General features: G+C 38.6%; 1 protein-coding gene across 9 annotated transcripts in view; it reads right to left on the bottom strand.

Annotated features, from left to right (window-relative positions):
- Positions 1 to 16,589, bottom strand: part of LARP1B (La ribonucleoprotein 1B) — a 75,112-nt gene extending 58,523 nt beyond the window's left edge. For 8 of the 9 annotated variants that reach the window (XR_011650346.1, XR_006656648.2, XR_006656647.2 and 5 more), the window contains exons 1-7: positions 15,659 to 16,589; positions 6,803 to 6,861; positions 6,238 to 6,297; positions 4,448 to 4,622; positions 1,830 to 1,970; positions 857 to 1,000; positions 448 to 613 (exon numbers count right to left, since the gene is read on the bottom strand). Coding sequence is in view for 6 of the 9 variants with exons in the window: in XM_024568566.3 (XP_024424334.2) it covers positions 448 to 613; positions 857 to 1,000; positions 1,830 to 1,970; positions 4,448 to 4,622; positions 6,238 to 6,297; positions 6,803 to 6,861; positions 15,659 to 16,166 (1,253 nt within the window). In the remaining 3 variants the exon portion in view is untranslated. The remainder of the gene's footprint in view (positions 1 to 447; positions 614 to 856; positions 1,001 to 1,829; positions 1,971 to 4,447; positions 4,623 to 6,237; positions 6,298 to 6,802; positions 6,862 to 15,658) is intronic. The other variant, XM_024568570.3, reaches the window with a different exon arrangement.
- Between the last annotated feature and the right edge of the window lie 553 nt (positions 16,590 to 17,142).

The following is a 17,142-nucleotide window of genomic DNA, read 5'->3' as shown; positions in this document are numbered from 1 at the left end:
AAAATAATACTGAATGAATGTAAGCTGTAATTGAAAAACAAAATATAATTTTCACAAATTTTGCCATTCATATTCATTTGCAAATTTTAATGTAAACATTTGCAAATAAGCCAAACTTCACTTACTCAATTTCAAAGTCTTATATTCTTATATTTAATCACTCAGATTATCCCATGACATTATAACAAATATTCTTTAAGCAAGAAATACCTAAACATGAGACAAAGCAGTAGTCATATAAATAACATGAACCAAACAAATTTTATAAAATATTTATTTTACCATTTCCTAGAAAAAAATAATACAAAATGCCATAAAAATCCTCCAAATTTATTTATGAATAAACAGCTTAAAAAATGTGTCAGAACATATTCACTATCAGAGATATTGAAGTTTGACATTGCAACTGATATTATCATCCCATCTGCTTATACCTGATGAACTTACATTTGGCGCTTAATGTATTCTTTAAGCAATGCTTCTTCCACAGGATATACCTGTACGCCTGTACCATCATCATAGAAATACATCATACTGGTATTAAGTTCTGTTTGAAGTAGTTGATCAGTCCTTTCACCATGTTCTTGATAACCATATGAATAATCAAAGTTCACTTGATATAAATAAAAAGAAAAAGGTAGTCAGAAATTTTTTTAAAAACAGAAAAAATAGTTACTATAAAGAAAAACACAAAGCAGAGTATCTCAAGGAATAACAAATATAAAACCATCTATTTATTATCTAATTTATTATCACAAAAATAAATTAGTTACGTATGAGATAGTGGGGAAAACTAACAGGCCTTGCACACTTTTTCAAAGTTAATCTAATTTAAATTAAAAAAATCATGTCATACATCGAGGATGTCCTCTGCCTCGTCCTCTACCCCGTCCCCGGCCTCGTCCTCGTCCTCTAGAAGAAGCACGGATGTTGCCACCCTCACTTCTCACACTGGAAACTTCATCTTGATCATCTCTCTTTTCTCTATCACGCCTCCAACCTTTAAAAAATAAAAACCGTCTTATACATTACAATTTGCAGCTATGAATAACATGATTATCTTTATGAAAGCATAGTTAACCGCCCCTCCCCACTTTGTAACTAGTTGTTAGTAAACAGGCAATCTTTAGATACAAACTTAAGAGATCCCACAGAAATTTGTCAAAATGTCTCCAGCATAAAAACAAGAGCCCATAAAAGTACTGACAGATAAAAGGATATTCTAAGTAGTAAAAATAGCATACTAAAAAGATTCAATGTCATAAGAGACAAAAGCAAGTGAACTATTTCAGACTAATGGAAAGAAAGATGAAAGACAACTAAAAGCATGTGTGATACAGATTAGATCCTAGAAAAGAGAGAGGGATGCTGTGGCTGGTGTGGCTCAGTGGACTGAGTGCTGGTCTATGAACCAAAGAGTCAAAGGTTTGATTCCCAGTCAGGACGCATGCCTGGGTTATGGGCCAGGTCCCCAGTAGAGGATGTGCAAGAGGCACAGTGCACACTGATGTTTCTCTCCCTCTCTTCCTCCCTCTCTTCCCCTCTCTCTAAAAATAAATAAATGAAATCTTAAAAAAAAAAAAAAAGTAAGTAAGAAAAGAAAAAGAAAAGTGAGGAGGAAATCATAAAGGACATTTTTTGAAAAATCCGCCTGTGGATAGTCACACTATATATACTGTTCTTGCAATATATATTCTGAAGATATTCAGGGTTAAAGAGGAACAGTATCAGCAACTTACTTTCAAATAGTTTATATTATACATGGCTATTAAAATAATAAGCAATAAGACAAAGTTCTTCTGTCATTTTTCCCTTAGAATGTAACTTACTTCGTGTATCATTTCTCCTATTGTTATGTGATGATTTATTTGTTTCGGGTTGACATCTTGAGCTGTTCCGGGATCCTGGTCTTTCTTGACTATCTGGTCTTACATCATCTAAGTGGAGTGGTACCCACTTGTGCTTATTAGCTTGAAGAAAATAAAATAATTTAATGACAAATGCACAATTTTGAATAAAGCTTTGTAGTTCTGAAAGGACTCTAAACTTTAATCAAATGAAAGACTTAATTTGTCCTTAAAAGGATTACCTGTAGAGTACCAAAACAATTTCCTTCTCACACAGCTCCTTAATAATCTATTCTGTTCAAATAATGTTTCTAAAAATCAAATGAAAAACCAGTAATGAATTATCACTGGAATTCTTTTGCTTTTAAGTGAAATGCTCACTCTTCTGTTTAATTCTGATGACTAAGGTATTAAAATAGTATGTGTACACACTAATCCTGTTTAAAGCTTGATTCTTAGGCTTCAGAATGGGGTGTGGCTGTAAAATAATAATGTACACACTGGAGAACTTGGCTAGTGATTCAAAATACTTTTAGTTTCAAATCACTGTCTAAAATATTCATTTATCCAGCATTACTACTAATGAAAGAGGTTTCTGAAAATTAAGTTTAAGTGTAAAATGTGTCTAATTCCATTTGATTAATCTTTTTAAAACTACTACACACATTTTCCTAACTTGAGATATAAGCAATTTAACTTTTCTTGTTGACTAAAAGATAATGTAATTGTTATAGTGTAATGCTCAAGATTACCTATTTACAGATTCCACAGTTAAGGTTTCAAAATGTTCAGTCTTCTGACAGATATTTTTTTTTGACTACAAATAAAAAGACTCCTGAGCAAGGGAAACACTACAAAGGCAATCATGGGAAAGGGAACAGTATCAAGTGTACAACTACAGTACAAATTCTTTGGCACAAGCCAGTCTTTAATTTGAAGACAAAAATGTGTTCTCTGAGGAGAGTCAATTCATGACTGGAGTATATGAATTGCTCTAACTATAAATACCTGGATTTTAGTGTTGGCTGATAGTTTTAATTAAAGCAATTAAAAAAGAAGACAAATCTTAGAGCAGGATGACAGGTCTGCCATCTGTATGAATTCTACACAGCCAAAAAGACCACTTATATGTCTAATAAGCATAAAAAATGTTTAAGAACTGGGGAAATTCTTTTCTAATAACCATATGGTTATCCTGTTGGCACCACTTTTGAGAAATTAGCCTTGGCTCATTGTACCAAGTGAGCCTAATGCTTACTCTGCAGCTAAGGACAATCATTAAAATAAAAATCAAGTAAGTGCTCAAGACATGATAGATTGCTACTTCCACTATTAAACAAGTTGGCCGCAACTACCTCATCATGAAATGCCCCCTCTCATGCCATATAACCTCCACAACTTAAAACTGCTACAATATCTTCCCATGTAACTCAAAATGCTAATCCCAAGTTTGAACCCTACATAATGTGGACTGTGCCTACCTCTCCAATAGCATCTCCTGCCACTCTCTCCAATGTTCAATGTGCCTCAGCTACTGTCCTTCTGACAGTTTAAAGAATTTTTCTGCCAAAAGACCCATGCAGGCACTTTTATCTAGGCTCAGAACACTGATTAGTATATGGTTTTACAAAGCAGTTAAATCATAACATGTCCCCCGACACATGAAAACCTCCAAAAAGAATATGTAAACAAAAAAGGTAAGGATTAGTTCCAATGCAGACTGAAAAAACAATAGTCATCACACAACTTTCCAATCATATATTTACACTCATGTCTGTAAGTGGAACTTCATTCCATTCTTACAGAAGCCTGACAGTTCAGAAATGAATCTTACAAAAGCAAATCAGTTACCACTGCAGATGGTATCATGAAGAAATCCAAAAATTCTCATTGGTGACTACAAGGAATCAATTGATTAAATACAATTCTTCATTACGACAACCTTCTTACAAAAAATAAAACTAAAATGAACACATAAATTAACCTTTCTTTCATCAACTACTTGACAGCCTCATCCTCACTGACATTTTTACCAGCACTATCTAATTTACAATAGCCTTGACATAGAAACAGTCCACTGACAGATAAATGGATAACAAAAATGTGTCACATATATGGAATGGAATACTACTGAGCCGTGAGAAAGAAAATCCATTCATTTGCAACAACAGAGATATACCTTGAGGGCATTATGCTATGAAATAAGTGAGACAGAGAAAAACAAATACTGTATGACCTCACTTACACGTGGAACCTAGAAATGCAGAACTCAAACTGAACAGATGAGGGAGATGGGAGAAGTGAGTGAAAAGGGTCAAAAGATACAAACTTACAATTATAAGTTCCTTCTGTAGGTGCAATGTATAGCATGGCTACACTAGTTAACAATACTGTATTATTTTTGAAAGTTGCTGAGAATAGATCTTAAAAGTTCTCATCTCAAGAAAAAAATTCTGACTCAGGTGATGGATGTTAACAGTGTGGTAATCACTCTGCAATATACGCATACATCAAATCACTGTGTTCTATACCTTACTTAGACTAACAACTATATCTCAATAAAATGGGAAGGGAGGAGATATACTTATAGATGAACTAACCTTTCTTTCGTTGATTACTTGACTGAGCTTCATCCTCACTGACATTTTCACCAAGACCATCTAATTTTGTTTCCCGGCTTTCTTTGCTCTCACTGTTACTTCTTTTTTCAAACTTGTCTTCTCTTTCTTTCTTATTTTGTAGCTTTTTATTTCCTTGGTTGATGACACTCTGACACTGCAAAAAAGTATTACTGAATGAAATAATTTTCAATAACATTTTTACTAACATATCCAAAAATCTGTGATAATATACCTCATCTAAATGTGGCAGGACAAATGCCAACTTTTAAAAAGTAAAAGGTACTTTTCAAAAGACACTGTTAAGAGAAAGTCAAGCCACAGACTGGGAGAAATTATTTCCTAAGTATTTGATAAAAAACTTGTAGTCAAAATATACAGGGTTGGGTAAAAGTAGGTTTATAGTTGTTCATATAGAAAAGAATACATTAATAAATAATACAAGAATAAACTCTTGTGTTTTGCATACTCACAACTATAAACCTTTTACTCCACCCTACGTAATGAACTCTCTAAATGCAATAATGAGAAAACTCAATTTTTGAAAAACCAAGTAAGAGTTGAACAGATACTTCATTAAAAAGATACACTAATGGCAAATGTATATGAAAAGGTCCTTGACGTCTTTAGTCAGAAAAATGCAAATTGAAACTACAATGGGCTACTACCACATACCAACTAGAATGACTAAAATTAAGACTAACCAAAGAATATTAGTGAGTATGTGGGAAAAATAGAATTCTCACACACTGATAGAAGGGATGAAAAGTTTAGTAGTTTCTTGAAAAGCTAAACAAATGCTTCTATACAATTTAGCCATTCTGCTCACAGGTATTTACCCAAGGAAAATGAATGCATATGCCCATGCAGAACTGTTACACAAATGTATAAATAAAAGCTTCATGTCTAACAGCCAAAAGTAAGTAGAATCAACACAAATATCCATCAATAAATGAATGAATAAACAGCATTATATCCATACACTACTGCTATTCAGCAATAAGGAATGAACTACAGGTGCATATAATACAAATAAATCTCAAAATAAGCTGAATGAAAGCCAAAAAGAAAAAAAAAAGAGCATGCTGTATGTCTCTACTCATATAAAATTGTAGAAAATGCCTGGGATGATAAGGGGATATGTGACAGGGAGAATTACAAAGGTGTGTGATGAAACTTTTGGGGTAATGGTTAAGTGTTATCTTGATTGTGGTGATGGTTTCACAGGTTTATTTAAGGTCAAAACTTATCAAATTGTACACTTTATATATTTGCAATTTATTATGTCATTTATATACCAAATTAAGTTGTTTAAATTAATATATTATCTACAACCACACACCAGTTAATACTGCATTAATTACAAATAGCAAACTATACTGTCAAATGAGAACATGTATAATTACATATGCTGCCCCTCTAAAAATCCACTTGATAAAATATCTCAGAACCATCTTTTACAGCATCTTTCATAATTAAAATTAAATTAAAATTCCATTCATTAAACACTTCTTGATATAATACATATGTATATATATGTACATATAGTTAGCACTGAAACATATATTGATCAGAACACATAGCATAAATTATGAAACAAAATGAGCTTTAATTAGACACATATTAAAATAGATAAGCTATGCAAAGGGTAGCAGCTGAGTTTTCAGCACCTCTTTATTAATGTAATTCTCTAAATTTGAAGTGAAATAAATGCTGCATGTTGAAATGAGAACATTCTTTTCCCTCCATATAAAGCCTAAAACAATACTCACTCCAGTGTTCAATAATTCACTTGGTGTAGGCCAATTCGCCATATCGCTGAAATCACTAGCCTAAAAATAATAAATAAGTGTTATGTCTGCAAATCAGATATTTTAAACAGAAAAAATATTTTCTAAAAGTGAAAGCAATTTTAAAAATCACCTACAGCCCTGCCTGGTGTGGCTCAGTGGGTTGAACGTTTCTCTCCCTCTCTTTCTCTCTCCCTTACCCTCTCTCTAAAAAAATAAATAAAATCTTTAAAAAAATCACCTACATTCAATTATATGCAGGCATTTGCCAAATTAATCCCAAAGCTTCTCCAAACAATGGAAAACTTAAACAAGTATGTCTTGGTCTTATGCTCTAATTTCTAGTACTATTTGATGACACTAACTAAACTGATATAAACAGGATAACACGTCATATGTGGGTTTGTGTAAGGGCTATAATTCTCTAGTATTATTTACTTTAAATTACCATCAATAATACAATTAAAAGAAAAGTATGCAATAATCTAAGAACACTGTGATTTTTAAAACATATAGTAGTTAAGAACTACTTCATGTAAAGACATACCTTGTTGAACTTCTTTGCCTTGAGTTTTCCTGCTTTTATAATTTTGGGGGAACTGAGCTCTAAAAAAAATACATAGAATTGTTTTTACAACCACTTCATTCAATATATTTAACCAAGTAACCCTCTTGTATCTCAGCCACGAACATGCCATCCAGACTGAGGAAACCCAGAAATTTCAGGGCCACATGAGCTATGGCCACAGACACATCACTTTGTAATCCTACAGGCAAGCACAGGAAGTACCCAGGAAGCCAAGGTAATGCTGGTAGCTTGCACTGTCACAGGATCAACTTCAACAAGTATCACCCAAGGTTACTTTAGGAAAGCTGTTATGAGGCCCTACCACTTAAAGAGGAACCAGAGCTTCTGCCTAACTGTCAACCTCGATAAACTGTGGACCTTGGTCAGTGAGTAGACACAGGTAAATGCTGCCAAAAACAAGACTGGAGCCAGTCCCATCACTGATATGGTGCAATCGAGTCACTACAAAGTTCAGGAGAAAGCAAAGCTCCCAAAGCAGCCTGTCCTTGTTGAAGGCCGAATTCTTTGGCAGAAGAGCTGAGAAGATTTGGGGTTGGGGGGGGCTGTGTCCTGGGAGCCTGAAGCCACATGGAGGAAGTTCATTAAATGCTCACAAGTGCTTATGAAGAAAAAAAGAGTAACTATGATAATACCAATGTCATGTCAGTACAGAGTTTTACTACAAAAAATTACACTTTTTTCTAAAAAATTAATACATGTTCATTAAGGAACATCCAGAAAATAAGTCAAAAGACTTCAAACTGTTCTTGAAAACACACATTTGGCAACTATAAGTTTAGCTGTAGAAAACAGGCCTGTGTAAAAGTTTGTACAAGACTATCTTGGAATCACCACTTGTCCTTATCTTGAATAAGAACACAGTGGTTGACAATTTCATATATATATATATATAAATGACTATATATATAAATATATATATATAAATGACTATATATATAAATAAAAATAAAAAATATTGTCTCCAAGTTTTAAACTCTCTTTTAGTTTGGTTCATTGCCTAGCAAGATAACTAGATGGCAATATCATCTAGCTAAGTAAAGTAAACATTAAGTAGAATAAACTTGGGATCTGCATCTACAATGTACACAATAATTCAGCAAAACACGAATCCTCAAAATCACAATGACCAATTCATAGAATGCAACAATATTTGAGTTAAAATCCAGAAGCAAATTTATTTTATTTATTTTTATTGTTATTCAATTACAGTTGTCGAGAAGCAAATTTAAATAAGAAACAGATGGCCTATGCTCAGTGAATTGAGCATAGGCCTACAAACCAAAAGGTCACTGGTTAGATTCCGGGTCAGGGCACATGCCTGGGTGGCAGGCCAGGAAGTCCCCAACTGGGGGCATGCAAGAGGCAACCAGTCAATGTTTCTCTCCCTCCCTCCACCCCTCCCTTCTCTCTAAAAATAAGTAAGATCTCTAAGAGTTTTTTTTAAAGGTTTATTTTACTCTCATTCAAGAGAGAGGGGAAGGGAGGTAGAGAAGGGGGTAAAGGAGGAAAGAGAGAAAAACATCTGTCTATCAGTTGCCTCCTGCAGACACCCCGACTGGGGGTCAAACCTGCAACCTGGGCATATGGCCTGACTAGGAATCAAACCAGCGACCTTTTGGTTTATAGGACAATGTTCTAATCAACTAAGCCACAGTGGTTAGGGCAATAAATAAGACCTTTAAATAAGATACAGATTGTCCGGAATTATAATGGTTTGACTGAAGTTTTTTTCTTCTGCATGGTGAAAAAACAGTAAATATTCAGTACAATTGTACTTCTAAGTTGGAATTTTGATGTTTTCCCAGGTTAGTGATATGCTATATAATACTCTTATGATGCTGGGCAGTGAACTGCAGCTCCCAGTCAGCCATGCAATCACAAGTGTAAACAACCAATACTCTGCAGTGTAGTATTAAATGCATCTTTGACAATGACATTTTCAATTTATAATTGGTGCCAAATGGTAATCCCATTGTAAATCAAAGTCCATTTACACTTATCAAAAAAGGAAATAAAGGACAAAGGCTGAAAGGTGTCACCAGGGATGGACATACAGGGATCTTGAACACTGTAATAATTCTAGTTCTAAAGCAGAAGAGTACACAGGTATTTGTTTTATTCTTCTTTATACTTTAGGTATACATATTATGTGTGTATATATGTAGACATGTATAATGGATATAAGAATAAAATATTTTATTAAGAAAAATTAGATACAGTAGGAAAAAAATATGGGAAAATAGGAAAAAAATATGGGGTAGGAAAAAACCCAACTAAATAAATAATATTTTCCTGAACATTATCTAGAATTTCATTGAAGTATGTTCTGTAAATATTACATATATTTTACGAAATTAATATAGTATAGGACATTTGAGGAACTTTTCTCATAGCAAAATGAAAAATGTTGCTAAGTTAAGTAAATAAAGGGCCTGGTAATTACAAAATACCTCCTTATACAAGCTCTCTGACATACTAAGAAGTAACAAGGGATAGGCCACATGACCAAGTTTTATAATGGCTTTATTACAAATAAATTAGACAAATAATCACAAAGTTAACTGTTTGGGAGCTAGCTGTCTACAAAAAACAAGTGCTGTGGTCTGCTTCTTCATGCTGTCAACTTCACAGGAGCAGGCTCCCCAACAGAGATAGAAGGGGAATTGCAGTTGTGCAATGCCAACTATGTCAACACAGTTGTCTAATTCCAAGTTCAACATCGGGAAGTCCTTTGTGTGCTTCTTACTTGGACCACCTCATCAACCCAGTCTTTTAGAGTTAAAAAGATGTTAATGAACCTAAAAAAAAAAAATCTCAGTAAAAGATGAAAAGGTGATTCATAAAAGAAATACAAATAGGCAAACATAAAATAGTAATCAATTGCGCTAATAAATGCAAACTAAAACAGAAGATTTTTCACCTAACATAAGAACAGAAAAGAGTATGGCTAGTGTTGGCCAGCCTATAAAGAAATGAACATTTACCACCACCACCCCAAAGAGGGGGGGGAATAAATAAAAGAAATGAACATTTCTCTCATGTTCTTGGCAAGAGTGTGTAGTAGTATAATCTTTAAAGGATAATATGTCATTTAAAATGTATATACCTTTCAATAAAGCAATTCCATTTCTGGGAAATTATCTGGGAATCAAGACAAGGTACAAAGATGTCTGTTTAAGATATTTACTATAGCTTTGCTTATAGCTGTATTTAAATAATTCCTACAACCATTAATATGGAAAAGTTACACTATGGTACATCTATACAGAAATAATGTAAAACTTAGAAAATAAGATAAATCTGCATGTACTGACTGATACAGAAAGAAGTGCACCAGGTTTTTAATTTTATATACATATATAGAGAACAGACCAAAAAAAGCCTAAGAAAGTTTTTTTTTATTTTCCCGTGTTTTAACTAAAAATGGAAGAAATTGCCCTGTATGTCATTAGAGAAAACCTAAAATTGGAAAACTAAGTCAACCTATAACATTAAATTTATTGTTTAAAGATTTTATGTATTTACATTTAGAGAGAGGGAGAGGGAGGGAGAAAAAGAGGGAGAGAAATACCAACGTGTGAGAGATACATCAATAGGTTGCCTCTTGCATGCCCTCAACTGGGGACCGGGCCTGCAACCCAGGCACTATGTGCCCTGACTGGGAATCGAACCAGCGACCTTTCGATTTGCAGGCTGGCACTCAATCCACAGAGCCACAGCAGCCTGGGCATAAAGTTAAATTAAAAAATTTTAACTAAAAAGATATGTATCTCACCCTGGCCAGGTGGTTCAGTTGGTTGAGCATCACCCCATACGCTAAAAGGTTGTGGGTTTGACCCCTGGTCGGGGCGTGTATGGGAGGCAACACCTACTTTCCTCTCTTTCTTTCCCTGTCTCTCATTCTCTACCCGCCCCTTCCTCTCTCTAAAAATCAATAAACATATCCTCAGGTGAGGATTTAAAAATATATACCTTTTCAACAGATGAAACCTAAGAAACAAATTTAAGCTATTAGTGGCTCCAAGTATGTATGTATGTATGTATGTATATAAACAAATTAAGCGTGTGATCTTCATATCTCCATTTTTCAAACATCATTAGTGAGGTACTTATTATACCAGTATAACTTTTTGGATTAATATTCCAGTATCTTTAAAATATTATCATTTGGCTGCTCTGTCTGTGCAGTAGCCCGTTCTCTATCTCACTGCTTCACTAATAAACTCAGTTTCTCATTTTTAAAAAAATATTATATAACCCTGAGAACCTATAAAGAAATGATTCTAAACTGTTAAGGAACACAAATGATTTTAAGAGCTAGGAGGATACTAAAAACAAAATATGCAACATAACCAACAATTTTATTCTAATTTTCATGACCATCATTTTAGCAAAGTGTTATTTAAGAAAACACACTATTATAAATATTTCACAATTTTATGTTTAAGACAGATATCTAGCAAAATGTCACTTTGCTACACTGCTTTAAAAAAGTAAAAAACAAACAAACAAAAAACCCAAGCCTTGATCCTCACTCTAAAAGTGGGAGTATCCATGTACCCATTCGCACAGTCACTTTAAAGAGTAACTTGCCGATTAATATCCTGTGATCTAACAATTCTATTTACCTAGCCTAGAAAGTCAGACACAGAGGTATGTATAAAAAATGTTTGAAATAATTGAGGTGCTGCTAGTCAATACATAAATGGCTAAATTAACTATGTCAGTTATATTTACAAACCACTTCTCAGCAGTTTTTTAAAAGGGGTTTAGAGTAAAAAGGACCAATCTCATCACAAGAAAAAGTCAATTACGTATGTATAGGGCCAGACAACTAGGCTTATTGTGGCTATCATTTTGCAATACGTACAAATATTAAATCATTATGTTGTACCCCTGAAACTAATGTTATATGTCAATTATACCTCAATAATAATTTTAAAAACCTCACTAATGATAATAAGTAAAAAGGACCAAAAACCACTCTAAATGAAAAAAGAATGATGTTATATTCCAAATGCATACACAAAACACTGTATTTGGAAATAATGGCCCAGGTTTAAAAGGACATTTAGTAAACATGATTAGCTATTATTTTTTAATCCATACCAAAGAATATGTTTACTGATTTTAGAGAGGAAGGGAGAGAAACACTGATGTGAGACAAAAATGTCATCTGGTTGTCTCCTGTACACACCCCAACCAGAGATTGAACCCAGAACCTAAGTACGTGCCCTGACCAGGAATTGAACCCTCAACCTTTTGGTGTATGGGATGAGGCTCCAACCAACTGAGCCACCTACTTGAGCTGATTATCTCATCTTTGAAGGGTACATCAAAAGTTCTGTTTTTACAAGGAGAATATATTTATGCATCATTTATATAACTAACTTATAAAGTTACTAGGGTAATAACAGCTGGGGAGCAAATGTAGGGAGAAAACAAGGTTGAGGGGGTCAGAGAAAACTATAGGTAAGTGATTAATAAATTCCATACTGTGATTTTAATAAAAGTCCCCAAAATAAGTAAAACAAGGTTAGGACAGAAACAATTCTTTTTAGTTTCCTGACTGAATTCAAAATCGCAGTGACACGTATTTTAGGTATCTTGGGTGGGCCAGGCTTAGGTTGAAAAGAGAGACTTATCTGGATTACGTAGAAACAGGCAAGAACCATCCCAAAAGTAGAAGAAAGTGTCTCACAAGGACTGAAGAAGCAATAATGCCTCACCTGCAATTTCTAACGTAGAAATTTCATGATTAACAATCCAATTTCATGATTAAATACTCCTACATTTCCTGTAATTTTCTAGCAAAATCTTGTGGATGGAATCCTTGTACCTCATTAAGACAGTGACAATAAATCCAGGTTTGGCTAGAACAGACATGGTTTAAGCCTGTTACCCCAGCATAATTAATATCCTTCTCTTTCCCTCTCAAGAATATCCTGTTTTGTAGGATAAATTATACAGGCCTACTAATAGATTATTGTACTAATTTAACATTCCCCAGTTTTCACCTACTCTGGACACGGCAGGTCCTCTGCTCCTATTTCATCACTTTTTTTCTTTTGCTTTTCAAAAAAGATTTTATTTATTTTTAGAGAGAGGGGAAGGGAAGGAAAAAGACAGGGAGAGAAACAGCAATGTGTGGTTGCCTCTCAGGCACCCTCCACCTGGGACCTGGCCTGCAACCCAGGCATGTGCCCTGCCTGGGAATCGAAGGGGCGACCCTTTGCTTTGCAGGCCAGTGCTGGTCGTTCTTGAAGTTGCAAATTTACTTAGGAAAATAGGAGGCAAAGACACTCAGTTATATGGATAGTACACAGGTATTAGGGACCAGAAGAGATACATCTACTTCATTTACAGGGCCCAGCAATTTTGCCAAAAGTCTAGCTAGTTAGCAACAATATCTGGACTAGAACCCTAAGTCTTGCAGAACCATGCACTTCTACACTAGTCTCTTGTCTAAGCTCCCTAAGTATTCAACTGCAAATAAAGACTGTGGTAGAAAAGTACAGTCAGGGTTGGAAAGACTAAGTTACTTGCTACTCCAAGTCTGAAGATTAACATTTATGCGGGAACAGAATGGATTCAAAGAACAGAATGAGTTGCCTATACAGAGATATCAGCAAAATTGAAATTCCCATGAACCACACCACACATCAAACATCAGTTTGCTCTTAATCTCAAACAAAGATTAAGACACTCAATAAAAGCACCTGTAGGTTAATTACATTAAGCTGTTAGGCCCTGGCCAAGTAGCTCAGTTGATTAGCGCATCATCCAGATACACCAAGGTTCAGGGTTCAATTTCCCCATCAGGGCACATGCAATCAGCCAATGATTGAATGAGTAAGTGGAACAAATTGATGTCTCTCTCTCTAAAATCAATAAATAAAAAATAAAACAGTAAACTGTTAAATATTTTTCACAAGGTCATTTTCAATTTAAAACTCCTGAGTCTTACCTTAATGGTCTAAAAACCTGTCAAATTGATTTCACAGTGAACAAACACTTTAAGAAGTATTTGAAGTCATGAAAGACAAGGACCTACATCCAAGATTACTCTATCCAGCAAAGCTATCATTTAGAATGGAAGGGCAGATAAAGTGCTTCCCAGACAGGGTAAAATTAAAGGAGTCACCAAGCCCTTATTATATGAAATGTTAAAGGGACTTACCTAAGAAATTGAAGATCAAAAACTATGAACAGTAAAATGATAACAAACTCACAACTATCAACAACTGAACCTAAAAAAAAACAATGAAAATACTAAGCAAACAACTAGAACAGGAATAGAATCAGAGAAATGGACATCACTTGGAGGGTTTTCAGTGGGGAGGGAGAGGGGAAGGATGGGGGGGTACAGGGAATAAGAAACATAATTGATAGGCATAAAATAGATGGGGAGGGGTTAAAAATGATATAGAAAACAGAAGTCAAAGAACTTATATGTACAACCCATGAACATGAACTAAGGGGGGGATGCTGGAGGGTTGGAGGTACAGGGTGGAAAGGACATAAAGAGGAAAAAATTGGGAAAACTATAATAGTATAATCAATAAATATACTTAAAAAAAGACTTTGGGTTTTTTTGGTAGTTCTCTACATGTGTTGCAAGTCTAGAAAGCGGGGAGTTGAGACAGCCATTAAGATTCACTAGTTTTCTCTCTTAGCTAAAATTTTCTGGAGATTCTACTTGTTTTCTTTGGCTAATAATAGTAGTAAACAAATAATTGCAGCTAGAAGAGAATGATGGCAATATTAAACTTAAAACGAGTGTTTAAGTAGTTTTCTTCTGCAAGTGTCAAAACTTATGAATAATGATTAGTATTACTGTGCAAAAGCTAAAGTAATCAATTAACACTTAACTCCACTGGAGTTCCTCTGAAGACATGTTATACACCTGTGATAATACACGTGTCTACAATAATTACCTTACATTTACACCATGTTTTATCTCATTGATCTTCACAGACTTACAAACATGCCCAGATTTTCCCCATCCCCATCACTAACCTTTCATTTAAAGAAAAAGGGAAAATTTGCAAGTGAACAGCTGTAATTTCTATATTAAAAGTTCAATTAATTTACTGTAATTTAATCTAGAAAGCAAAACTAGGAGATACTGCTTCTTGGTTGTATTTACTATTTCCATTTAAACTTTCTAAAACAAAAATGCAGGTGCTACAACCAAAACAGTCCCTAGAGTCATTGGCCAGCATTCAAAGACAGTGACATAATCTGATCTCCTCTAAAGGGAGATCTGAATGTTAGAACACTACCATTTACCTACCTCAATTATTTTCCACCACAATCACAATTCAACGCCTTTAAGTAGCAACTACGGTCTAGAGCCTCATTTTTAACCGACTACTTAGTGTTTTGAAAACACTGGCATTTCCAGCTTACCCATTATTTCACAATAAAAATAAAACGCAACCGCGCACCCACATATAAATAAATCCCCTTGTTTCCCTTCGTTTGAAAAAACGTCCTCAAAAACTTTTCTATAGGGGGAGTTGCATGCAATAGCTACCTAAACTTAGCTCCCCCGAGTCCCTGGCACGCGCGCGGGGCATGACCCCCGAGGCCGCGCCCGCCAGGCGGAGAAGCCGAGGTCCCACCTCCGCCGGCCGCTCGGGTCCAGATGTCCATGTATGTAAATAGGCAGAGTGAATGACACCTTGGAACAAACACCTCTGGCAGGGAAGGAGGCCTGCCCCTCCCCCGCTCGCGCCAGCCCCGGGCTCCCCGCGAGCCGCCCCCAGCACTCACACCCCGCGCCCAGCCCACCACCGAGGAGCCACAGACCTGCTTCCGGGGATTCCGGTGGAGGCGGCGGCGGCTCCGACCCGGCCGGGGACAGGTGCTGCAGCGGCTTTTTGGTCCAGGGGTTCTCCTTCGGGGGCAGCGGCGGCTGCGGCTTTTCTTCAGAGCCGCCCGCCGTCTCCTCCTCCCGGGCGTCTTCGGCCGGCAGGTCCCGCGGCGGCGGGGGCAGCGGGGGCAGCGGCTCCCCCCCGAAGGGGCCCCCAGACCCGCGCGCCCTGTGCGCCAGGTGCAGCGCCAGCGGCCTCACGGGCACAGCCGCCTGGGGCACGCTGTGTCCCAGCACCGGCGCCGGCGACGGCTCGCCCCGCGCCCCCAAGCTGGTGGCGGTCGCGGCCCTCTCCTCCGTCGCCGCCGGCTTGCCCTCCCTTTCGGGCGTAGGCACCCGCTCGGCTTCCCGGCTCGCCCCGGGCGACGGCAACACCTTCTCAGCAGCCGCCGCAGGCGGCTCCTCTGAAGAGGGACCGGCGGGCACTGGGGCGCGAGCAGACATCGTCCCCTTGCCCCAGCCGCCCCAGCCGCAGGGTGCTCCGGGCCAGGGAGCCCGCGGCCAGGGAGCCCGCGGCCAGGGAGCCGGGCTGCCCGTCTCTCCGCCGGGAGACCCGCTGGCTCCGGCCCGGGGCGCAGAGCCCGAGAGCCCCGCCGCCGTCGCCGCCGCCACCGCCGCCCGCGTCGGCCGAGGCCGTGCAGCGCCCGGCGTGCCGCCCCTCCCCGCGTCGAACGGAGCGCTAACCGCCCGTCGACTCAGCCCGCCTCGGCGACGCACGCCGCGAGCCAGCCAACCCGCGCCGGGCGCCGCAGCCGGGAGCCGCGAGCCGTCAGCGGGCACAGGCAGCGACGGAGGCGCTGCGAGCAGGGTTGTAGGACTTCAGGCCGAGTGCGGGAGGCGCGCGCCCCACAGCCAGTAACTGCTCGCCGGGCGTGAGGAGGCGGTCGGAGGGGACGGCGGGGGCGGGGCCTCCGGGAGCTGCGTGACGTGGCTACTCACCGGCTGCGGATCTAGTACGGCCGCCTCCCGCGGAGGCTGACGGACAAGCCGGCCCGGACGGGCGGGCCCGCCCCAGCGGCACCCCGAGGGGAAGGGAGGGAGCACTGGGCAATTCCGGGCTCGCGGGCTACGGTAGCCCGGGCTGCGGGCACTTGGGCGGGGCGCGCACCGAGCTTCTGTGACTAGGACGTACTCCTACGGCGGCGCGGGCGGGCGAAGCAGGGGCGGGGCGGGCTACGCACGTGGCGCCCAGGCGACACTTTGCCCGGGTGCTGAGGCGGGGTAGCCCTAAGAGCAGGCAGGGGGAACCCGGGCCGCCCGCAGTGGGCCGCTCCCGAGTGGGTTGGGGCCACTGAACGGGTCGCACTGTGCCCTGCGTCTCTCCTCTCGCCGAGCCGGTCAAAAAAAGTCCCCCTTAGTGTTAAGGGGCAGCGCAGTCATCAGTAATTTTGAGCCTCGTCCGAAATGAAAGCGGTGTAAT

The sequence above is a fragment of the Desmodus rotundus genome, chromosome 9 (assembly GCF_022682495.2).
Source record: "Desmodus rotundus isolate HL8 chromosome 9, HLdesRot8A.1, whole genome shotgun sequence".
In the NCBI taxonomy this organism is placed as follows: Eukaryota; Metazoa; Chordata; class Mammalia; order Chiroptera; family Phyllostomidae; genus Desmodus; species Desmodus rotundus.
Note: the sequence above shows the minus strand (reverse complement) of the source record. Positions and strands in the feature narration are given on the sequence as shown.